The following is a 25,691-nucleotide window of genomic DNA, read 5'->3' as shown; positions in this document are numbered from 1 at the left end:
CAGACAGAGAAAGTGCCATGTGTGGCAGCTTTAAAGGAGATGCATAAAGTACAACTCTTCTCTCTTGCAGCAATGAAAAGGAAAAATCAAGGCTTCCCACCTCCTAAGTGCAAGCAGTAGCAGGATTATCCTTCCCAACAGAAAGCTCCAAATTAATTTTCCATGAACCTGTCAGGCTGCTAACAATCTAAATAGAATCTTTTTGCATTCCCTGCGAGCACCAATTTAGCACCTATGCTGGTGGCACTTCCTTCTCAGCTCTCAGCTCTATTTACTATCACCAGAAAACAGAGAGTAAAAAACCTTAGAGAACCCTAGCCATCATTTTGCTACCAAGCAACCATTGCAATACAGAGTTATCAAGAGGATTAGGCAAAATATGGTAAATCACTGTCTTCATATTAAGATGCTGAGCTCCTTTGGGGTTTGATCGTTCTTTTCATTCTTTAATTGTCCAGTACTGGGCCAGAACAGTATATAGTGCTTCTGCTTCAGGAGCAGGATTCCCATGGGCTACATTATGTTAAAAAAAAAAGAAAGAAAGAAAGAAAAAAGAGTAAGAATAACCTTGCCAGCTTTTATTCTACATAATAAGTAATGAACCTTTGAATGAGTCATTTAACTTGTAAAAAAATTAAAGTGATTTTCCCTTAGCAATTTTGTAAGAATGTTATTTCCTGATATTTCCTATTTCCTTTCTTTGAAGGAAAAAGGCCCACCCAGAATAAGAAGACCATGGCCTTACTAATTTCTGTGCTGGAATGTTTCTGAGTATGTGAAATGGGTAAGTCCACTTCCTCCTTCAGAGTTCCTGTTCAGTGGGAGTGACTCGGTAAACTCAGTTGCTTTGTTGGACTTGCCAGTGTATAAATTAAAGAGAGAGGCAGAAGATGTAAACAGGAGGAAAAGGACTTGGGGGGGAGGAACATACTAGGTTCCCCGTAGGCTCCAAACCCTGTTCCACTCTTTGTACAACCCTTCAGATTTCAGAGAAGTCCAAAGATGAAATATATCAACAAGCATCCCTGCAGCTCATACTCAGAAAGATTTCAAGATTTCAGTCCAGATCAGATGTGCCACATGCTGGCACCTCTATACAAACCAGGTGACATTTCAGATGACTGATCCTTCCTTAAAGGTGTGACAACACTATAAAAGAGACACACAGATATAGCTCTTGCTACCTTCTCCACAAAGAGAACATATCAACAAAGTGGTGATGTGAAACAGCCTAATTCCATAAATGCACTGAAGTTTCTGCTGAGACCGCCTTACAGTATCCAGTAACTTGGTGTTTTAAGCTTGGTGTTTTACTTCAAGCTGAGAACTGTAATAGGTCATAAAGCTGAATGCTTAGGCTAGGCACATCCTTATCATCCTAGCAGAACCTGATGCTAAAAGCATTATATACAACGCATATTTAGAGAAGACACAACTTGTACAAATGCAAGCAATACAGATGGCAGAAAACTACCTGTTCTTTATCAGATTTCAACTTAAAAAAGAAAACAACCAAACAGACACAAAACCACACCTAACTTTTGTGGCAGCTGAAAAAGTAGAGAAGAAAGAAACCTACCATACATTTCTAAGGCCAGAGAAGAAATCTGTAGTAGCAGAGACTGTCAAGTTTGTGACTTGACCAGTGAACTATCACAGCACCCAGTGCTTGTGTAGGGAAATTTTAGCCACCATGGCAACCATTTTTTTTTTCTAGTTGACTACACTATGATAAATATTTGATTAAATCCTTTCTACTTACGTCTCCTATCTAAAAGGTTTCTTTACTGAAACAGTAAATTTGAAGGTTTTGCTATCGAGTCATGCAGTGACCAGCACAGTTCAGCCTTGGCTTGAGTGAATGGCAGTACAGTTAAATAATAATAAATGACAGAAGATAGAGAGTCAGAGCTGTGAGGGAGATGGAAGAGAGCTTCTCTATTGGGGGTAAGATGGATGGATAAACCCACGAATGAATGAGTCTTTTTTTGACTTGATGCTAATTTCACAGAAAGGGTTAATTTGGGGTTGGAGAAAGCTTTTTTTTCCAGCCTATGCATCTGAGAACTTTACATTTTTAATCATCAAAGAAATTCCAGACTGGATAAGTAATTTCATATAAACAATCAAAACAGCTTTTTTTTTTTTTTTTTTTTTTTTTTTTTTTAAACATTAAGAATAATATTCTCTTTGTCCTTTGCTGATAGCCTCAAAGTAGATTTTTTAAAGATCATTTAGTCAATTCAGGACAAATTGCATTGCCAGAATTATTTTTGTTTCCATAAAATACTGTGCTCTGAGCACTTAGTTGTGCATTTAAGGAAAACTCTAATCTGAGGGACCTTCAGAAAAGTTTTTCTATTTGGTAAATCTTTTTCCCTGGTTATACACTTCCTCTCTCTCTTTCCATGCTGACTCAGCAGCACAGATAGTGCACATCTTGTCCCCAGAATTTGTAAGGTGTGAAGTTTTTCATTTAGATTTTACAAGGCCCAAATCAGTCTCTCACTGCATTTGTTTCTCTCAGCCCATACTTGAATTTGTCGCTACTTGTCTTTTTATCAGCATCCCTTTTCCATGACTTGCAGGCATTGCTTCTCAGCTCCTCTAGGGCTATGGATTCATGGATTCTTTTTAAACTGACTCCAACCAGTGCATCCAAAATTTGTGGGTACATTTTTTCACAGCCAAAATCGGATGGCATGTGGAAGACATTCCTGCCTTATCCCAATGAGCCTCTAACTTAACCCTGGGGGCTGCTTATAGCTCTTCCAGCATGGAATGTTCTGCACACTGTTGTCCTGAGTAGGACTGCAAGCAAGAAAGACTCTGAGTGACCAGGATAAAAAAAAGAAGACAAAATGACAAACAGGATGGTGGCTTTTCAAACCAAGACTGCTGTGTTTATCACTGGATTTAGGCAATATCTGGTTTAAAGGTTTTTACTCTTTCTGATCCTGTAAAGCAACATTTTTGGCACTTTACAGGCCAAAGACATAACTAAAAGCTTAAATGAATCAATGTATAATGTAATTCAACATTTCTGGTCTTGTTTGTTTTTCTTATTTGTTGCTGGAATATGAAGCTTTGGTATTTTATGGAGGGCATTCAGAACAGATTCTTTCTAATGAATTTAGTAGTAACAGTACCTTTTCCCATAGTTTTTAATACTTACTTTTCTATTCTGCATCCTCAGACTTTAGATTTTTCCTTCCCTGGAGAATTTCTGCTTTTGAAATTTAGTACAGTATTTGGGTTTTTCCATTTTTCTTGTTTCTTTGAAAGTAAGAGTTCTGTCTGCTTTGTTCACGTTCTTTCACATAAAACAAATTATCAGTAGCATCTGCACAGTTTCTGGAATAACTTTTGCATTTTTACTGTAAACAGATTTTTAGGATTATATGCATGCATTGCTGTATTAGTCAGAGGATACGACCAAGGTCAAAAGCATGCACTGCACATATTCTTGCATAGCTATAGACCCAGCCACTGCCCTTAGCAGCCTACACACAATTGCTTCTGTGGCTGGTCTCCTCCCCTGCCCAAATCCAGATCTAACATATAAAACACCCCAACAAGGAAAAATATTTATTATGTAATTGAACACAAGTACTTTTTTTTTCCCAGAGGAATTACAGGGCAATGAGTCACTTGTCCCAGCTGTGCCCACACACAGAACATACAGACCTGATTTTCATGTGTGTCACTTCAATGGAGGCCTGCTTTAAAAGAAAGCTTCCTCCGAACAGTGTCATCTTGAGCATTAAATGCTTCATGCTCATGTATTTTTAACCATGATATGAAAAATGAGCAGCACTAGGCTAACAGCTTTCTATATTGTTCCCCAGGGCTTTTCTGGCAGCCCTGCTGGGGCAGGCTGTACTGAACCCACTCCTGCAGGCCTAGTCTGTCCAAATGTTGGCACAGGACAAGGCCTTCCTGCCCCCCCCACTCCACCCTGCCTTGACCTGTGTGTTTCATTCCATCCCTGGCTTTGCCAGGAGGCCTGAATGTCACTCTTTTTGGATGCTCCAAATCCAGAAGAGCTCAGACTACGGGAGCTTAGAGGAGACATCCTTGAAAGTATAGAAATGAACCCAGGAGAAGGGAGAACTTTGGGCAATAACACCCATCACAAGCAAGACACTTTTGCAGTCCAGCAAAAGCCAAGTATCATTGCTGATAACCAGGATAGATAATTTCCATTCTGCTCGCTGGCCATGGGAAAATGCCAGAGCCTTACAACCATCAATGAAGAATGGCAATCCCATGCTCCTGGTAGGCTCCCAGCCTCTCTGTGCGGCAACTGTTACGCTCAGACTGCTGCAGAAACCTAAGAAATTTGGCATACAAAAGGACAGTCAGGCCTTGCCTGCCAGAAGTCTGGAAGATTTGGAAACCGTCAGGTGAAGCCTCTCTGGCTCTGCTTTTTCACAGTCTCCTGAATGAAATGTGCTATTTCTCTTTTAGCTCCAGCCTTCTCAGCCTAGGCAACACAGCCAGGTGACGTGGGTAGCACAGCACATAACCATCTAATGAGAAAGCCCTGAGGATAAAACAACGTATCTTGGCCCTCTGCAGTGCCTGTAGGCTGCTCTTGTGTTTCACCCTCATTGCAGAATGAGCTCACAGCCTGTTTCAGGCACAGCTCTCCTCTAAAACCAGGTGTTGGTGTTCTTCCAGGACAAATCCATGAAGATTGTTTTCCTCAGACATGAGAAAGCAAAGTTTGCTTTCTGTCAGTGATGGTACCCTTCCCCACTGCCAGCTCTGCAAGCTGCATGCATTCCTAAGAGTCCTGGAAGCATTTTTCCCTCCCTAAAGCAAGTGGGCTGGGCAACAGTCTGCATTTCCTAGGAATGGCCAATACAGACGATCTTATATCCTGCCAAGGGATGCTTCCACAGAGCAACACCATCACTGTTGTACTTACTAATAAAATAAGCATAAGAACGTGGATTAGGACAGTGCCAAATTCCAGCCCTGCCAGGTGCAGTTTGGGAGCTGCCACAGAGTGTTCCCAGCAAGTAGCCTGAATGCAGCCACTTGGCTGGGAGGATAAGAGGTTTTCAGCTCATATCAGGAGGGATAGTGCTTCTTCCCTTCCCACCTTCCTGCCCATGAGTGCACAGATACAACATCGGGCAGTAAGGGACACAGACAAGCTATCCTGAGACAAATAAATAGAAGAGATGCTTCAAATAGGTGACTATGCCATTTAGGCAACACAGACTATGCTGAATGGCATTTCCTTCCTTTGCATACAGTCTAGTCTGAAACTAGATAGGAGTAGGACAACTAGTGGGTCATCTTGTGTCATCGGGCCTCTCTGAAATGGTATCTTGAGTTCTATCAGAAGAGGGGTGGCCAGCAGGGACAGGGAGGTGATTGCCCCCCTCTACTCTGCTCTTGTGAGGCCCCATCTGGAGTACTGCGTCCAGGCCTGGAGCCCTCAGTACAAGAAAGACATAGAGATCTTGGAAAGGGTCCAGAGGAGGGCGACTAAGATGATCAGGGGGCTGGAGCACCTCCCCTATGAGGACAGGCTGAGGGAGCTGGGCTTGTTCAGCCTGGACAAAAGAAGGCTGCATGGTGACCTCATTGCAGCCTTTCAGTACCTGAAGGGAGCCTACAAACAGGAGAGGAATCAACTCTTTGAAAGGAATCAACTCTTTTCCCTTTGTCCTGATAACTGCAGGACAAGGGGAAATGGTTTTGAGGGAGGGAAGATTTAGGTTGGATGTCAGGGGGAAGTTCTTTACAGGGAAAGTGGTGAGGTGCTGGAACAGGCTGCCCAGAGAGGCTGTGGATGCCCCATCCCTGGAGGTGTTCAATGCCAGATTGGATGGGGCCCTGGGCAGCCTGGTCTAGTATTAAATGGGGAGGTTGGTGGCCCTGCAAATGGCAGGGGGTTGGAGATACATGATCTTTGAGGTCCCTTCAAATCCTGGCCATTCTGTGATTCTGTGAAATATGTTACCACTTCTGTTTTTGGAGAAGATAAGGGTAGAGTGAGTGTCCAAGATGCAGGCTGGTTAGAGATGGATGGGAAGGGAATGTAAAAGCCATGAACTATGGAGAATGAATTCTTCATCCCATTCTCTGTACCAACTTTCAGTGGTGCTGATGGCTGCTCAGGTGCCAGCGCTGAGCCACTTGCTAATGACTGAAGAAATAAAAGAAGCAGGGGCATGCCCAGTCAAACATGAGCCCTGAAAATGTAATGTAGTTGTATTAAAATGATATAAGTCTAATGGCACTGGCTAACACAACAATTAGCTGGTGGGAAGCAAGACAACATCACTCACCTCTGCTTCACTGAACTGTGTGTGTCTCTGAACTGGATAATTTTATTTTCTGTTTTATCTGCTCTTGCTTTTTACATTCCTAATAAGCTTACCTCTTCGTGTTGCATTTGGTTGTATAAGGCATTGACTTTGGATGCTTTCCCAGAAAAGCTCTGGTAGAACATCCCCTGGATTTGACACCGGCAGGTACTGAGTTGCCTGGGCCTTATGTTAGTTTAAATGATGCAGTGTAAATGTTTGCATGACTAAGTATGCAGGCTTTCCAAACATGAGCAATATTGACTGCTGATACTTACCATTAAGGCAATCAACTTGGTTGCACCACACTGTAATTGCTAAAAAATGAATTTACCTTTGAAGGTTTAGGATCTTAGTACATACCCTTGTGGGTGACTACGGGATACTTCGTGAGACATAATAAGCAACTTCAGTACATTACATTATGGTCCACAGACCCAAATGTTGACACATAGTAACAAGCTTGAGTTGGATCCATTACAAATTTTTCAACAACATTGCGACAGAGTTTTAAAGAGTGGGATTTTTAAAAAGGATTGAGTTTTTTTGCGTTTTACATAGAATGTAGTGCTACTTCCTCTCAACTGAAAGAACTCTGTCCATTTGAAACTGCATGGAATGCATGGGATAAATATTTCAAAGCAAATACCATTTTCATGAACCCCAAGTGTAAGATTCCATACACGAGTTAAGTCAAACTTTGTAGCAAAAATGTTGATCCCCATATGAGCCCCCTGAAGTAACTGAAAAGTGTAAGACTGTCCCCAGATGAAGGAAAAATCTGATTTAAGGATCAGGGGAGCTGGTAGATCTGGTGTTCTCTTTTTTTTTTTTTTTTCTCCAACAAAGAGTGGAACTGATGTTATTTTGAAATATTTGGAAATTAAATTAAAAGATTTTGCAGATGATCCAGTCATTAGAGATGCAGGAATTTTTAATTTGTTAAATTGTTCTAGTGACGACGACTCCCTCAAAACCCTGGGAGAAAGAAGTGCTTCCAGCAGCTTGGTGCAAGCACCTTTTGGAACCTGAAAGATACAGAAGCACCTAACTGTTGCCACAGGAAAAAGAGCTTGAATCTGCATCCTAAAAGTGAACCCTGCACAGATTGTTTCTGCACTGTATGGCAGAAGGTATTGATTTCCTCATTTATTTGGAAATTATGAAGTTGTAGTAGTGTTTTTGCCTTAAAATTGCCCTGCAGAATCCCAGCAAGTTTTGCATACTTCAGAAGGAGTCTGTGTTCCACTGAGTGTTCATATAAATAAGAATTAGAGAGCAAAACAGATGGAAGCTTTTCTGCTTTATTGATTTTGACAGACAAACATAATGCAAATATAAACTGTCTGCATCAGTCTCTGTTTAGATGGTCTCTCACACCAAAACAATTTCAGCTCTTTATCCTGTTACACAGGACCACATAAAATATAGAAGAACTTAAAGTTGAGACTAGTTGTTACTTGTCTTGTTATCCAACCAAGCCCCCTGCTTGCTGGGCCCCAGGATCAGGCCTGATGTCTGAAGTCACAAACTTTGCATTGGAAGCTGGGGATGAAGTGTGTCACCCTCCCAGTTACTTCATAATCCACTGGTCTGCAGGAGTTACACAGGAACTAGGAGGTTCATCAAGTTGATGAAGAGACTTCCACTTCTTTGCTGACAGTTTCAATTAATACACGTTATTAAAACTGATTACTGCTTTTTCTATGTATTTCTCTTCCCATTTTGCCATGGAAGTGGTGAGCCAGTCATCTGCATCCCAACACATAATTTTGTAATATACAATAATGCATATGTACAACATATACATTTATGTACATACTAAGCACTGAACTGATGCAGGCTTCTCTAGGACACCTACTGTAACTCTTCATTGGATGCTTAAACATAGGAGACAGCATCATAGACCACCTTTTGATACTCCTTTAACAGTCTCACATGTGCCTTAACTCTACAACTTTCCTGTGCTACAAATCCATACTTAGTGCTCATCTCTCTACAGTCAATACAGAACAAATCCAGGCGTCTTCACAGGTATGCCAGACTGGATGCTACCACATAACTCCTGTCCCCTATTGGATTGAACTGTTTTGGGTTAATGTTGACATATCATTAACATCTACTTCCTTCCTTCTATACAGCTGATCTGTATTTTCTTTCTTTGGTCTCTTTTATTTCATACATCTCAAGACCTTTTGTCATTTACTTTGAAGTTCGCTGTGTCTCAGTTTGATTTTTGGCATCCCTAGTAGTATTCCATTGCATTCTGAACCACAGATAAGTAGGTTAGCAGATTAAAATGATGTGTTAACTCACTTTTCCCTATTACCCAGTAAGTCTAATGCTGGTTTTTTTTCCTTTCCGCTCTTGCATAGCTGCAAGTTACAGTCTTCCTCTGCATTCAAATCCCTAAACTTCTTAATGGAGATTATTTTACTGATAAGTCCAACGAATTCACCACAACTTCTGCTTTCAAAATCACAGAGCTTAGTTGCAACACTACGACGATTTCTTTTCCCTTTATCTGTAGTTGATTCATCTAGTGACCACTTAGGTCAAGGCTATTCCCCAGAGCCATATCTAAAAAAGAATACATTTCAAAACCGAATTTGAAATTACATCAGTTCCTGATGTTTAAATTACTGTTCAGAAAATACTCTAGTTTAATTCTACCACAGTGACTCCAAATCTCATAGCTATTTACTTTTTAGGTCAAGTTACCAAGGTTAGTGTTCCTATGCTAGGTGGTCTTTATCAGTGTGAGTCACTTTGACCAAAATGGTTTCTTGTTTAGCTACATTTTCCTTCCTTATTTTTTTGCAATCTATTTACAAAAAGGACTTGCAAATGATTGCCTCCTTCCCTTTGTCTAGAGCAGCACATATCCCACAAATCAGTATTTCGCTCTTAATTTCTGTGTCACTGTTTTCATGTCTAGTCCAGTCCTAATCTTAAGTTTTTATCAGAAGAAAGTACTCAGTGGCAAAGATGGAAATTCCATTTTTTCACTTAGAGAAGACAAAAAACGCATTTTATAACAGGATTTTCAAAACATTTTCTGTCTAGGATCAAGAAGTGGCGCTAGTATTCAACAACTTGAGATGTGAAGGAAACATGAAAGGAAAACAAAACAGATGAGTAACTGCAGCTTTGTGGAAGGTGTTAACGCAACAGCAGCTGTGCTGACCTCGGTGGAGCTATGGCAGAATGAGGCTCTTCTCTTGGAGCTGGACTTTGGACAGAGAAGTCTGAAGTATGTGTGTCACGCAGCTGAACGTGGTAGGTCAATAAACACTTTCAAATGTGTTTTTTCTCTTTTCTCTGAATGAGATTTTGTACATTTCCAGAGCTGAGGAGGTGGCAGTTCAGTAGTTACTCATCAATTGCCCTTCTCAGTAAAAATACAGCTCTTACTTCCATCAAATCCCAAATAGATCGGCGATTTAAGATTATAAATCAGTAGCAAGGAATGAGACAATGAGACCTTCAAACAATTGCACTTTCTTGCACAAATTATTGAGATGAATTGTACTGCACTGGAACAACAACAACCATTGCAAAGAGTATGTTTTTCACCACTGCTGAAATCTACAAGTTATCTATAGGAAACCAGAGATTGTGGTCAGAAGGTGATTGTTACAGAAGAGGTTTCCACTTAGTCCCTTCCAAATTTGAGAACCATTTGCTTTCTGGAATTTGGCCAGTGATAGCCAGGGAAATAAAGAACTGGAAGGATTGTAGTTGTCAGCCCAAATGAAAAGATGTTTTCTGTTCTAGACTAATTGAAGCTATGTCAGCAGTCTTATTTTGCCTAACGTCTATTTGCAGTCTTCTCTTTTAGAGTCCTTCCTCAAAAACATAAAGGTTTCCAGGCTAAATTGCCTCTTGCCTGATAACGAAGAATTCAATATTAAAGAAAGACAAAAGGACAGTTTTTCCTTGCAAAATGAAGTGTGGCTTAGACAATAAGGTGATATTGACTTGGACAGTAGCAGTGTTTTCAAAGCTCTTTCCCATCAGGCTCCAGCACAGTACTGATCAGCTCAGCCACCCAAAGTGAGGATGGTGGTTTTGTTCAGGACGTCCAGGAGCAATAAACACAGGCAATATATTTTTGGGACATAACAGAAAAGCTGTTATTCCTACTATGAGATTAACATGGACTTCAGCTCTAGATATTGACCCAGTGAGTGTAGCAATGGCTACCCATATTCAGAAATGGATCAGCACCAGACAGTGACTGACTGCAGAATTCTGTCCTCCTCTCCCTTTTCCTCTTCCCTTTCCATCTTCCACTTTCCTCACCTCTGTTTCTGGTCCTGCCAACAGCTTGTCTTTCAGGAGGGGGAGGAGAGGAAAAAAAGAGAGTTCCCTCAGCCCAGGGCCAAGGACCAGATGGGAGAAGGGCACAATTCTTCTCACATGCACTTTACTCCTGGAGTCCTGAGAAGCTGGCACCACATAGGAATACACAATGATCATCTCTGGCAAAGCTTACCCTCTCAGTGGTAAAACTCTCATTTCCCAGCTACTCTTCCAAAAGCTTCTCAGCAATAGCAGCCCCCATTCCTACCTTCATCTTTCCCTTCCTCAGCCAAATGTAATTATACCAGTAAACTACCAACAGTAGCACTATGTATATAATGATAAATGTAGTTTCACAAGAAGGCACTTATTTTTCACTAATTGCAAAAGTAGTTAAAACCACAACATTGAATCAAGTATTTCCCATAGGAAACAGTGGGACCATTGCAATATTTTGATTTTCAAGCACTATGAGACACATTTGGCTACTTCTGTGGAATTAAGCAGAGCACAGAACAGGAAAGGATGTTCTGTAAATCTGAAAAGGTATGTCTGATATAATTCCAGGGTTTAAAATCTTAAAGAGGAGTAAGTTTTAGTGTTGGTTTCAGGTGGGAAGCAGTTAATTTTCTTAGTAGTAGCTGGGATGGTGCTGTATTTTGGATTTAGGTGATGAGAATAATATCCATAACACAATGATGTTTTAGTTGTTGCTGAGCAATGCTTACAATAAATCAAGGACTTTTGAGTTTCTTGTGCTGCTTTGCCAATGAGGAAGTGAGGGTACACAAGGAGCTGGGAGGGGACAGAGCCAGGACTCAAACAGGCTGAAGGGATAACCCATGCCATATGGCATCTTGCTGAACAATAAAACTGAGAGAGCTGGGGTCAAGGGATCTGCTTCTTGGGGAATGGCTGAGCATTGCACATCTCTTGTTTTTTTATTCTTTTTTTTTTTGTTTTTTTTTTTAACCTTTCTTATTAAACTGTCCTTATGTCAACCCACAAGTCCTTATACCTTTCTCCTTTTTTCAATTCTCTCCCCTTTCGTGCTGTGGGGGAGTGAGCAAACAGCTGTTTTGTGCTGAACTGCTGCCAGGTTATACCACAACAAAATGTCATTCGACAAGTTGTTCCCAAGTGGACTGGATTTACTGTGCCAAAGCAGCTGTTCATGCACAAGAGTGATGGTTTAGGATGGCCTTGTTTCTTCATTTCCAAGGACTAGTACTTTTACCAAGGCTTCCTGTGCTTTTCCTTAAAAAAATCTTATTACTATCTTTCATTTGGAATGATAAGGCAGAAAGTGTTTCTTTAATATAATTAACATCAAATATTACTTTATTTTAACACACTCCTTGTGATATATCAGATAATGACACATGAGGATTGCTCAATTTCCTGTTCTGGAAAAATCATGCCTTTAGAAAGTACTCAAGAGTAATAACTGAGTATGAGTTTGCAATGCAGTGCCATGGAAAAGAAAGTTAATGAGATTCTTCTGGATTTAAAAAAAAAAAAAAAAAAAAAAAAAGAGGAAAGGCACTGGTGCAGGAAATGTCAGATTATAACTTTCAATTTTGGTGCCTGTAATTTGACAAGAATGCTTAAAAATTGGAAACAATCCTAGAAATTTTCTGAAAGTCCAAGAAGATACTTGATGAAAGAGACTAAAAGACTTTTTCTGTTCAGTTTATAAAAACTAAAAAGGTTGCAAAAACTAAAAGACTAATCTGTTCAGTTTATAAAAACTAACTGAGGACCATTTATGTACTGACTCCTGTATAAAATTGTTTCCAGAACAGTCAGTGCTAAACGGCTGTTTGATAAGCAAAAGAAGAGACACAGGATGCTGACAGTGAATTTAAATACTGAACAAACCATGCTTGGAGCAAACTGCTCAGTAACACATTCCAGTCTGCAGCTTCATCCATTAAATCAGAAGCAAATGCCTTCTCCTAAGAAAGACTAGTCAGAATAGCCCCATTGAAAGGGGGAAGTGGTTGAAATCTAATTCAGGTTGGGACATATATAAAAATGAGATGATTTTAAGATAATGCAGTAACAAACACTGGTAATGCATATGGGAAACAGCTAATGAGCACTGATCAAGATGTAGCATAGCAATTCTTCTCTTATTCTATATCTTGCCTTACTAACAGTAAAATGCTGAGCAGGGCCAAGGCCTCAGTGAATAGCCAGCTTTCTGGCTACTCTCAGCACTGCGTTCATCTGCTGGTTTCTACAAGATGAGTGAAACTTGCCTCAGCCCATGGAGCACCATGATTGTACCCTTCTGGATCCTGACAGTTTTGGAAGGCATTAGTGTGGTTAAGTGGTTCTCAGTCAGGTGTGTGTGTCATGGGCAATGGACTGCCTGGGTGTGTTTTTAATTAGCAGCAAAGGTGGAATTAAGAAAAGAGCTGCAGCCACTGGCTATAAGTCCAACTGGGTGGCAAGCTATTTACATACCAGCAAACCAAGAGCTGTGCCTCTGGCTGATGACACATGCTCTCCACATGATCTGTTTGGAGATGTGAGGCAGATGTGTGTAGTCACCTTACTGCTCCCGGACAGCTTGCTAGGCAGAAATATTCAGAAAGGCTGTCTGAACAGTGCTATTTTGTCTTCAGTTTTATACTTTAGGCTCTGGACAGGATTATCTGCCATCAATCATGGCTTGGCCTAATACATTGCTACCTGAAAAGTGAAGAGGCATGGACTTTTGGGGTACTGCAATAGACTTTTCTTTGAAAGAATGATTGCAGACCATCCAGACCTGAAATCTAATTCATGTGTGTGGTGTGAAGCATTAGGTCTGGGCTTTTCAGCAGACTAAACAGTACTGCAAGATTCAAAATGGAAAAATAGAATATATAACCCCATGAGTCCTTTCCTGAAAAGGAAATGGTCTGAGACAAACATGGCTGGAGTAAGAATCCAGTACTTTGGGCTGTTCCCAGAAGCAACACTGGGCTCTTTTGCAAGACAAATCTACCAAAATGCTGGTGTTGGAACTTGGGTCAAGTGATGAAGAGTTGTATCTTGCATGACTTGGACTTGGAATGTCAGCAGGGACAAGAAAATATCTCAATAACCCTATTGTAGAGAATTTCTCAGTGACATAAATGAGTTAAACTACCAAATCCTGCTTTCAGAATCATATGAGCAAGTCACAGGAATTGATGCCTAAGTGTGTATGCACAGTTCTTTGTTCTGCACATCAGCTTTAGCAGAAACCACCTAGCTGTTGTTGGAAAAGTGGTATTAAAGGGCCTTATGTGAATAGGAGAGGTTGGTGTTTTATGTCATGTTCAGTATCTGTTACTGCAGATAAAAAAATCTATCTGTTCTTGTGAGCAGATATGTTTCTCCTGCCTTCAGGCAAAGAATGACTAACAGCATTGCAAAAGTCCCTGGAGCAGCACCTGCCCAACGAATGTAGTCATTCAGAAGAGAGGTTGGTTCCCTGCCACACCACAATGGGAAGCAGCCTGGGTGGAGGCATCCTCGTGAGAGAGGTGTGGATGGGAACCGGTGAAGGAAGGGAACAGCATTTTTTTTCCTTCTTGCCTGTGTGAAGCGATAGTATCCCAGAGGCCTGGTACCACCGCAGGCTGGCAGGCAGAAGAGATGAGTGTGCGCCATTCCTTATGAGCTAGGCTGATGGAGAGAGTTTTGAGGTCTGACTGAGTGTTGTAACTCTAAACAGCTATGTTATCAGCTGGAATATGGTGGAGACGTGAAAATATCTTCTGATCTGCAAAACACAGTACTAGTGGAAGTCCTTCATTAACTCATTTGCATTATAATTTTTATATCATTAGTTTATGCCAAAGTATCTTATGCAATTTTGATATGCAAATTTGACACAGTTGGACCTCATCTTCAAAATTTACACTACTGTTTCATGCATATTCTTACCATTATATTTTGTTAGCTTTCCTGTTCTGTGCCTGTAACTCAGTCATGTGGCACAGCATTCAGAAAAGAATGATTTCCATATACTTTCGAACGCGCTCATTCGAAGTTAGTAGAAATCAGATAATGTGAATTATGCGTTGACAGGATTGCCGATTAGTCAGCTGCACCGTAATTTTGGCCACGAACAGACAGAGATTTAGATAATGTCTTCTCAGGGCATGGATTCCCACGGCAGGTAGGTGGCAGGGCAGGGCCCAGCAGTCAGTCCCACTGCCCCAGCTGGGAGCCGGGCAGATGGGGAGCCATAGTCCGTGGTGACAGTGACCTGGGTCAGACAAAGCCTTGGTGGGCAGGTCCGTGGGGTGGGCCAAGTCTGAGGTCAAGCCAGGAATCAAGCCAGCAGGTCAGGGACAGGGTCCATATGCAGACCAATGGTCCATGGCCCAGCACAGGCTGTGCTGCAAGGTGATGGGAGCAGGAGCTCAAGCAGGGGCTGTCCTCTTTCCCAGTATCTTCCTTCTTCGTGAGTACTGCAATCTTTTCACTTTGTATCTGCCGTTTCTCAAAGCACTGAGCTCTGGTCCACCGAACCCTGAATCTTGTTCACATGCAATCCTACTGCTTCCAGTAATGCTACCAGCACACTGTAGCACAGTGGTTCTAACAGAGGCTTCATTTGATGAATTCACTCTATTTAAACATGATGTCTTCACTGAGCACCTAATTTTATCAACGCCTGTTCAGAAGATCTCAGAAAAGCACAGTTAGCTTTATTTCATCCTGGCTCACAGCACTGATCCAACATATGACTTGTCCTACAATTTCAAATTCGCTGCATTTTAGTGTTTTGCATTTCTTGTAGTTTTATCTAGATACAACCATTTCGACTTTCTGCTACTCACTGCAAGTCTAGACAGTATGCCAACAATAACAGTGTACTTAATTACAGTAAATATTATTAACCTAAATAAGTTTGCTAATGTCCAGTGTTAACTACATAAATCAAAAAGTGTAAAGCAAGAGTGACCGACTGCCCTATTGCCCAACTCATCTACTATTCTTAATGTCCAAGTAAGGAGAATGATGAAGAAACAAGGTTAATCCTGTGCATTTTTATTCTTCCATCAAAAATTCCCCCATTTGTGTTTGCAATCCCACACATTCCTGGGCAAATACTCAAAAAGTAATAATATTACATGAATAAGTAGTTAGCTTATAAAAAAACTAACATAAAATGCTTACAAATGTTGTGAAGCATAGCTTGTATTTTCTATATCGAATACATGCATATACTGATATGCACATGCATGTATGTTCTTTTACAAACATAAACCTAACTGATATAAAGTGTAAATCCTGAACCAGGTTACCCTCTGTGCCTGTATATCCTCAAAATCTTTTTCCTAGTGATGAGAATATGAGGCTTCTCTTTCCATACTGTATCAATACAACATCTGCACTATGAATAATAGGATTATACTACAAAATATAATACCAGTATTGTAATTGTATTATCGTATTGTCACTGCAATGCTCAATAAAAAACAAAGAATTTGGAATAAGACTTTGAGGTAACCTCCTCTAGCTGTGTAGGTCACCCACCACCTTTGGAATAAAAGGTGAGCAGCAAACACCTCACCCTACAATTACTTCATCCTGCTGTAACTGCATGTGGTCCTTTTGCTAGAGAGGTGTGAAATTGCCAATTCCTATAGTGTTTGCATTTCCAGTGATTTCATTGCCCCTTGAAGCTCCTCTATAGTTTTCTTCCATCCAGCTTTGGCCATCTACTCTGCCTACCTAGTTTCTAGGAGGCATTTATCTGGAAGGAACAGCAGGAATTGGAACCTACTGGAATGCAGCCTTCCTACTTGCAACATAATCTCTTACTTCACTGCCAGTTCTCAGGAACCTATTTTGTGTTTGTGCTATTGGCCCAATCATATTTTCACACAACTTAGCCCTTCCCTGTACTGATGTCTTCAGGCCTTTTGATTACTTCACCATATTAGACACTGCTTTTACTTCTTCAGCTTCTGCAGAAGTCATGAGTCACAAATTTGTCCCTGTAAATCTTTGTTTTACTGCTTGTCCAACTTTTTCACAGTTGTTTAGGCCTATCATAACCCCTTCCACAGTGCCCAGGATCAGCTTGTGTTGTCTACCTGTGCTGCAGAGGGGTGGATTGCTTCAGCATTACTGGTTACTTATCTAGCATGCCCTCCCTGTGTTACCTGAACTGTCTCATTTGAAGTGATCTCCTTTTGCTTATCCAGACAATGTCTGGAACAAATTGCATGTAGTTCTTTTGTTGATTTTACCATAGCTATCCTTGCAGCTAATTTGGTTTAGCAAAGTGTGTATGTCTTCATGGGGAAACCATATGTTGTCACCACTCATATCTGTATCAGCCAACATATCAGCTTTGGGAAATCTTTACTCCTCTAGTGATCAGATTACAACACTTAACATAGGCATCATAAACTGGATGCTACAGCTTACCATTGTTAATGTCTTTGCCCTGATTTTTGATCTCCAGTAGATGGTTTCATGTGCAACGCATGCCATTAAAATGGACATTCTGGAACAGCATACTTTGTACAAAGCAGTTGTGTACATAGGCACATAATTTCCAGCATGTGAATATTTGCACTGTATTCCCAGTGCTTTACTTAATTTCTTCGTATACCAAAAAGAGTACTGGTAGCTGTTACAAATCTTACTGTCATGTAAGATATCTGCAAAGGTATCAGCCCTGTTTAAAATCTGGGATTGGACTGATTTCCAAAAGGAGTATCTGTAGTAACAGTAGTATCACACAATAGAGCTGTAATATGTCACACAATCAGGTAGTGCTTCTACTACCTTCAACACAAGAGTGGTTCAACTCTTCTGTGGAGTTTTTGAAAAATGGTTCAAGAAAGGCCTGTAGCAGTGCTTTCCCTTTTCCAGCTTTATACTTAAACACTCATTAAACTATCATCTGTTTTCCAACTGTTGTCTGTTCAGTAACAAAGAAAAGAAGTTCTTCTTGTAATGAAAAACACCATTAACAGGTTAACTTTCAACTTTTTCTTGAACTTCTTAAATGACTGATTAACTTGCTTCTCGACAGTTTATAGAAGAAATGAGGGTTGTAAACAGGACTGCTTACTTCTTTCTTATCGCTTAAGTATCTGTTTAATTTATTCATCACTCACACAATAACTGCCCAGAAACATTGCTTGGTGAAAGTGTGTCTAACCACGAATTCCGCAGAGTCATCCACCAAATGAGAATTGGGAGAAAGGCCAAGAAACCACAAAGTCCTCCTCAGGCCTGAAAAACATAGTCCAGATACAGTTCAAGTGGTGCCTATGACTCGTGCAGGCACTTTGTAAGTGGTCTTGAGTGTCCCATGAACACAGCACTCATGTCTGAATGTGTACCAGAATGGGCCTTCGTGTATGCAAGAGTGAGAAGGGAAAAGTGCTTAGGATATTGCATCAGTTGACTAGAAACAGAAATGTAAAGCCCCTTCCTATCTAGATTCTGGTTTGAAACAGAGAGATGTCAGAGAGGAGGCACCATTGCCTTTGGTTCATGTCATGAAGAAGAAACTATGGAACCTTAGTGGCTCGTCACACACCCCAGTGATAAGGCACACTGCTGTGCATTACAAAAGGCAGAGCTGGGAGGGATAGGGCAGCATTGGCATTCAGCCACCTTCAGTTTCTGAGCCCACACAAGCCAGCATCAGCCAGGAGAGCACTCAGGAAAAGTTCTGTCCTGAATTCAGTTGCAAATCCATGTTGGCAACTGTGAGCACTCAGGCAGTCGCTCAGTCACTGAGCTGATCTGAAAAAATGGATATTAGCTCTCCGGAATCTGCACCAAAAGTGGGCCATTATCTGTGTTCTCCTCTTGTGAAAAGATATACGAAGGATTATATCTGAAGTCATTGTATATGAAGATTAACTCTTGGTGTAAGTCAAATGTATTACTGAATTATTTAACAACAAGGGAAAAAATGATTGTTATCTTTCTAATATAGTCCCCATCATTAAAACTATCTGCTATATTGTTACACTACACTATAGCAAAACTGCTTTCCACCTCTCCGAAGCTGGCCATGTTAATAAAAATTTGCACCTGATCTATTTGCCCCTGATGCATGGGGTCATGTGTCACCAAAGGGCACAAGGTAAGGGCAAGAGAGCAGATTTATGCTCCTTCGTCAGAAAAAAGGCCAAGAGGAGCAGAGCATGAAGATGGTTGTGAATAAAACTGGAAGACAGCATCTCAAAAGTCTGAAGGACAGATATGTCTACAAAACAGACATAGGCCACACCTCGAGTACTGTGTTCAGTTTTGGGCCCCTCGATGCACGAAAGTCATTGAGGGCCCTGGAGCATGTTCAGAGAAGGGCAATGAAGCTGTGAGAGGTCTGGAGCACAAACTCTTACGAGGAGTGGCTGAGGGAACGGGGATTGATTAGTCTGGAGAAGAGGAATTTCAGGGTGATGCTCTCTACAACTATCTGAAAGGAGATTGTGGCAAGGTGGAGGTTGGCCACTTCTCCCAGGTCACTAGGGATAGAACAAAAGGGAATGGCCTCAAGTTTCTCCATGGGAGATTCAGGTGGACATTAGGAAACACTTCTTCTCTGAAAGAGTGGCCAGATGCTGGAACGGGCTGCCCAGGAAGGTGGTGGAGTCACCGACTCTGGAGGTGGTCAATTAAAGTTCAGATGGTTGCACTGAGAGACATGGCTTAGTGGGAAATACTGGTGACAGTTGGATGGTTGGACTGGATGATCTTGGAGGTCTTTTCCAACCTTGATGATTCTATGATTCTATGAAACCATGTGCAGTTCCCACACAAGTAAAGAGAGTTTACTCAGGAACTGGATGAAAGACTACTTCTGTGTGGTGCTGTACCTTATTGCTCTGCTGAGAATCAATGCCTACTACCTTAAGGATGACATTTTATTAAATCAGTGATATTCTCTAAGAATTCTGCATGGCATGAAGCTGCAGGAGCTCAGTCAGCAGTAAGATGTTTCTGCACCATATTCATCATGCAGGTCATACGTATCGTAAGAAGCAGTAAATTGACCAGAGAAGAAATCTTGATGGTGGCTACATGAAGTTATTCTCCGCACTACTAAAGTTGAGGGACCAGCTGCTATTTCTTTTCTTGCTTTAAATTTGTCACTCCATATCACATTCACAGGCACAGCCTCCAAGATATTACTGTCTTACGGCTGTCTGTGATGGCTGGCTATGGGTGAATTAATTTCACAGCCTTTTAAGAATGCATTTTTCAACTGTTGTGTGTTTCTTCTAAAGTGTTATGGTAATCTGTTAAATAGCACTGTACAGTTTGGACTCTGGACTTCTTTTGCTAGATGTGATGTTTTTAGGTTTCCAATTAACTAAAAATTAAGCATTAACTGGAATAATGAAATCGAAAAAAAAACGATGAAAAGATTTTAATTATTTTTTACAATTAGAAATCAGTAAGTACCAGTAATTAGCTCCCATAAAGTTGTACCTTGTCTTTCATTCTAAACATTTGCAATGCCCGTGGCCTTTCTTAAATCACTCAAGCATGACAAATTCTTTCAGCCACATTAACTTTCTGTAGCAAGAAGAACTGAGCTTGTTCAAGTATAATTTGCTTATGTTATGCCTTTTTCTTACTCACATGACTAAAGCACTTTTTTCTCCACACAGTGGCATTACCCAGTCCTTGGGTTACGGAGAAACATGCTAGGAATACAGATTATAGCTTTTATATTTTCTTTTTGTGGGTTAGCAGCCACAATTGCTGCTACTGCATCGAACGAGTGGAAAGTCACAAGCCGAGCATCATCTGTTATCACTGCAACCTGGGTTTTCCAGGGTCTGTGGATGAACTGTGCAGGCAACGCGCTGGGTGCTTTTCACTGCAGACCTCACCTTACTATCCTCAAAGTGGAAGGTAAGTGGAATTTAACTGGAACATACAGAAGGTTGGGTTTTTTTTCTTTTTTTTTTTTTTTCAGGATGGGAGCCTGAGGAGAGAGATTATTTCAGCTTGTGCAAGAGATCATGATTAAAGCACTGCTATGAAAATAAGGATAGCATAGGCAGAATGTCAGAAAAAAAACCGTAGATATGTACTTCAAGAAAGAGTGCAAAGCTCTACTGGGCGGTTGGTAATTCAAGATAAATACTCTGGACAAATTTCCAGCAAACACGCTATCAGTAGCAATCCAGTGTGAGTAGAGAGATGCACAGAACTGGCTTCCAACTCTAACTTCCATGCAAACATAAGCATAGTGCTTGCTGGATGGGGTGAGGAGGAAAGACAGCAAGATCTATGACAGCAATCAGTGCTTTTTTGGTATACAAGGAAACTAGGTAGAAAAGCACTACATCCACAAATACTATGCAAATTCTCACATGCAGAAAACTAAGTGCGTGTGTATATACTTGCTGTATCACAGGCTAATATTTTAACTTTAGAGATCAAAGGTGTATTATTCCCATTTTAATGGTAAGTGTTGTATTTAAAGCCATCTATCAGAGCACGAAAGCAAATGGGGGTCTTCATACCTTAAATCAGGAAAGGGTTTCCTCAGGGGCAGGGGCTCACTGAAAGTCTACAGCACAACAAGTTTTCTGTATAAAGCAGTGTGTGAAGAGATTTGTTTTCTGTTTGTTGAGCCTTGAGACTGTAGGTAAGGTGGTGGTCTCAGTGAAACTGCGTAACTTCTGAGGGCAGGGGCAGACGTACTGCTCTTTCCTGGATATGAGCGGTGTAAGAGCAAGATGGGGTCAGGCTAGGGTAGGAAAAATGTGTCAAGACACAGGTGTTTTAGGGAAAGAGAACAGAAATCCAGACGAAATAGAATCAGTCATGCAATGCTTTTATGAGACCAGCAAGAAGCACGGTTATAAAGCGTGCGCAGGCAGCGGCTGATACAAAATGCACGGCTGCTTGGTTGTTCCCATATGGTGTAAGCAGGGCTGTGCACACACGTCCCCACACCTGGAAACACGGGGATGCTACAGACCCATGCATTGCCTTCCCCATCCGCCACATCAGACTGCATGCTGGGGCCTACAGATCAACCCTTACAAGTATGGACGATTTTGAGATTTTGTGCAGGTTGCCATCCCTGCTCAACACCATCACAAGTGACACGCAGGGGATCTGAATGGGTGAGGTGATTTGCACTGCTTTCATAGAATGCTGACAATCAGAAATGAATTAACAAGCATTAAAACTCAATCCTACTTTGCTTTAAATGTGAATGTTATCCTTTTTGCAAATAACAATTTACACATTATTTTTGTTGAGATTTAAATAAAAAGAAACAGCAGATTCTTCTCAGGCACACATAATCAAATTTGTTTAAAGCGCTTTAGTAACTATAAACTTCCATTATTCCTCTTACAATTCATATAAAAGCTGATTTCAGAATTATCAGCTGTAATCCATTTGCCACTTGCACTTTGTATTCTTACTGTTATTATTTAGATCACAGGCAGACTGAAATTCGAATAAACAAACTGCACATCAGTATGTGAATATCTTTTAAATAAATACTTAGGCATCTGAGTAAGATTTTGTTCATTTGCTCCTTAGAATAACGTAGACAAGAAATCTACAACAAATTAAAGTTGCGTGCTCTTGTTAAAACAGGAGGGTGGCAAACTTCTAGATTGACATTTAAGAAGTCTAATTTTAAACTGCAGGCAGCAGCACAGGGTAGTGTTACACGTAGCTTAAGCACTACTGAGAGAGAGAGAGGCATTTTGTTTGTTTGGAAAATCTGCTAAACATAAACTCCTGCTAATCCAAGGAAATCAAGAGTTCAGCAGGGAAAGAGATCTCCACTCTCACTCTGTTCTTCATTGTAAAACACTAAAATGTTCATGTAAAAGACCATCAATTCACCATCGTTATTGGCTTATTGAATTTGGGAGGGCTGGTAAAATAACTTGTACCATTGCACTTCTATGATTTTATGGAGTCTGGTTGCAATTTGTCCTCCAGCCAAAAACAACTTTGTTACACAAGCTCCTCGTTGCACTCCAGTCTATCCTTAGATTCCCCCACAGAAAGTAATACCAGTAAATAACAGAAGTCACTTCTACTCCAAAGCAGATTCATTTGATCATAAAAGTTTTTATTGCACTTTTCAGGATCTCTTACAGCAGAGGCTTCCATATAGTCTCTATCAAGTTTTAAGATGTTTATTTTTCTCCATATTGAAACCACAGCAAACAAACAATGAAAAGAAACAGATTTCAATGATCTTTCTTTGAGCAGCACTATCACGCTGTCATTGGCAGTATGTGGGTATATACCAGAACTGACTTTCTATGCTGATAGGAGCAAAGGCATGAACATAGCCTGTGCAACCCAGACTACCTGCTACCCCATCTCCCCCTAATTCAGTGCTTCAAAGGCAATAGTCATCTCTCCTCTTCATGCTGATCATGCTGAATTCCTGCAATCTCCAAATTTTTCAGATTTGTCCCCTCTCCTATGACACTTCCACAGTCAATCAGGGCAGCTGCTAGACTTCTTCAAATAATGAGTTCAGCATTTGGTACTCTCACCCTATGGCACGGACTCCTCTGCACTCTGGTTTTCCCTGTCATGAGTTTCTGGAGGTGTACCAGAAAGCAGTAGAAATGTGCTTTCCTCACCCTTTGCTTGATCAGATCTTTCACTGGCATTTCTTAGTCTTGTCAGTGCCTGAGTGCAGTGAAATAGTGCAAGTAGAGCTATCCCAAATGGCAGCAGAACCAACAGGAGGATGCCATGCATCAGATGTAGCACTGAGGAACGTGGATAGTGGGCATGGTGGTGTTGGGTCAATGGCTCGACTTGATGATCTTAGTTGTCTTTTCCTCCCTTAATGATTCGAAGATTCAGAGCTGCCATTTCATGATGCTGCAATAAAGCTGAAAACAGGAAGGAAGCTGCAAAATGACAACCAACTACTATTTACTGCATGCAGGCCTGAGGCCCCTGGTACACAATTCTGTGATTCTGTGACGTGGAGCTCTTGGAGCGGGTCCAGAGAAGGGCCACTAAGATGATCAGAGGGCTGGAGCACCTCTCCTATGAAGAAAGGTTGAGGGAACTGGGCTTGTTTAGCTTGGAGAAGAGAATGCTCCAGGAAGACCTCATTGTGGCCTTCCAGTACTTGAAGGGAGCACATGAACAGGAAGTGGAACGGCTGTTTACGAGGGTGGATAGTGACAGAAGAAGGGGGAATGGTCTTAAACTGAGACTAGGAAGTTTAGGTTAGATATTAGGAGGAAGTTTTTCACACAGAGGGCTTCAGATGCACTGGAACAGGTTGCCCAAGGAGGCTGTGGATCCCCATCCCTGGAGGCAGTCAAGTCCAGGCTGGATGTGGCTCTGGGCAGCCTGGTCTGGTGGTTGGCGACCTGCACATAGCAGGGGAGTTGAAACTGGATGATCGTTGTGGTCCTTTTCAACCCAGGCCGTTCTATGATTCTGTGATTCCATTGCATCCAAAGCAGCCGTGCTCAGCCGGACGCCATCCAGACGTGGAGAGCAACGCCGGTGGCGCTGCTGCGGGGTGACCCGGGGCGAGGCTGGGCCCGGAGCCCCCCAACGCGCTGGGCTCCCAGCTGCCCGCTCTCCATGGTGCTGCAGGCGCGGCCCAGGGCAGAGCCGGCCGTGCCCAGGGAGCTGCGATCTGCGCCCTGTCGCCGTGAAGGCAGCGCTGCTCGGGCTCCTGTTTCCCTGTGGAGCGGCCAAGGGAGGAGCAGTGAAGCTTGCCGCCGAGTGGTGGCAACGCGGTATAGGATGACAGAATTATAGAATCATGAGGTTGGAAAAGACCTGTAAGACAATCTAGTCCGACCGTCAACCCATTCCCGCCATGCCCGATAACGATGTCCCTCAGTGCCACATCTACACGGTTAAGGAACAGCTCCAGGGACGGTGACTCCACCACCTCTCTGGGCAGCTTGTGCCAGTAGCTCACCACTCTTTCAGAGAAGAAATTTTTCCTAATATCCGACCTGAACCTCCCGTGGTGCAAACTTCAGAGCCCATACCTCATGAAGTGTGCTTTTGGGAGGGGAGATCAGAAGAGAGGGAATACACTAGGATCAGTAGCTCAAATTCGAGAATAGGGACCATGAGACATGATGTTTATGGCTTAATCCCCAAGCATTCGCCACTTCTCAGTAGGCAGAAAGGTCAGCATTTCGACTGCTGGTTCCAGCACAGAGTTTTGTTTATCCAGAACAATCAGGTTTTTAATCTTGGTAATGAAAGGCTACTAATTCTGAGATTAGATTACTCGTTCTTCTCTCCACTCAACTGAGACAGCTTGAATGCATGTTTAGTCCCTAGAGAAAGCTCTAGAGATCCTCAGATGTAGTAACAACGTACAGCAAAGTTTTGGTGTTATCTGTAACATATTTCATATCACTGCCCTACTTTTGAAAGAGAAAGAAGAAAGTACATTAAATAGTTCAGCCTAGGTAGGAGATAGTTTGAGAAATAATGAGTCTTGGTAGGGTGGCTTCAAATAAGGCAAAAAATTCATTTGTAGGGCCATTCATGAAGAGGAGCCATGTTTGATATAACAGCCCCTTACACAGTGTGTGTGAACTGAAGAAGTCTAACTCCCTCAATCCAATAAATTTGCCCTCGGGGATCTCCAGCAGCAGTTTTACTGTAGATCCAGAGCAAGATTCAGGGATTCCTTGTGACAGAGTGTTGCTGAAGAAGCATCTAGAGCCCAGGAGTCCTCAAGAGCAAGAACAACTCTGTGAAACCTGGATTTTTTTAATCTCAGAGCTGAGGCATTGCAGGTTAGAGATTTTGGAGTGGTTCTGAATCCTGCTGTCAAATTTTGTTTTCTAGCCTTTTGTTTCCAAGATTTTAATCCATAAGCTCTGAAAATTCATTAATCTAAACCACAATGAATCACTGCTTGCTGTGATTTACTATGAACGCACTCTGGACCTGGCCAGTTTGTTGAAGCAGAATAGTTCAGCACTGTGGGAGGACTGGAAAAAGGTGTGCCTACTGGGAGGATGTATGACTACAAAGATATAAAAGATAAACAAATGGGGTCCAAGAACTGCAGGGCCAGACTGCCCTACG

General features: G+C 41.6%; 1 protein-coding gene across 1 annotated transcript in view; it reads left to right on the top strand.

Annotated features, from left to right (window-relative positions):
* The first annotated feature begins 20,228 nt into the window (after positions 1-20,228).
* CLDN10 (claudin 10) overlaps positions 20,229-25,691 on the top strand; it is a 61,666-nt gene continuing 56,203 nt past the window's right edge. The window contains exon 1 of the mRNA XM_052664491.1: positions 20,229-20,519. Within this exon, the coding sequence (XP_052520451.1) occupies positions 20,306-20,519 (214 nt within the window). The 5' untranslated portion in view covers positions 20,229-20,305. The remainder of the gene's footprint in view (positions 20,520-25,691) is intronic.

The sequence above is a fragment of the Tympanuchus pallidicinctus genome, unplaced genomic scaffold, assembly GCF_026119805.1.
Source record: "Tympanuchus pallidicinctus isolate F22 unplaced genomic scaffold, pur_lepc_1.0 scaffold6, whole genome shotgun sequence".
Lineage (NCBI taxonomy): Eukaryota > Metazoa > Chordata > Aves > Galliformes > Phasianidae > Tympanuchus > Tympanuchus pallidicinctus.
The sequence above is the reverse complement of the archived record's forward strand: the minus strand, read 5'-3'. Positions and strand labels throughout refer to the sequence as shown.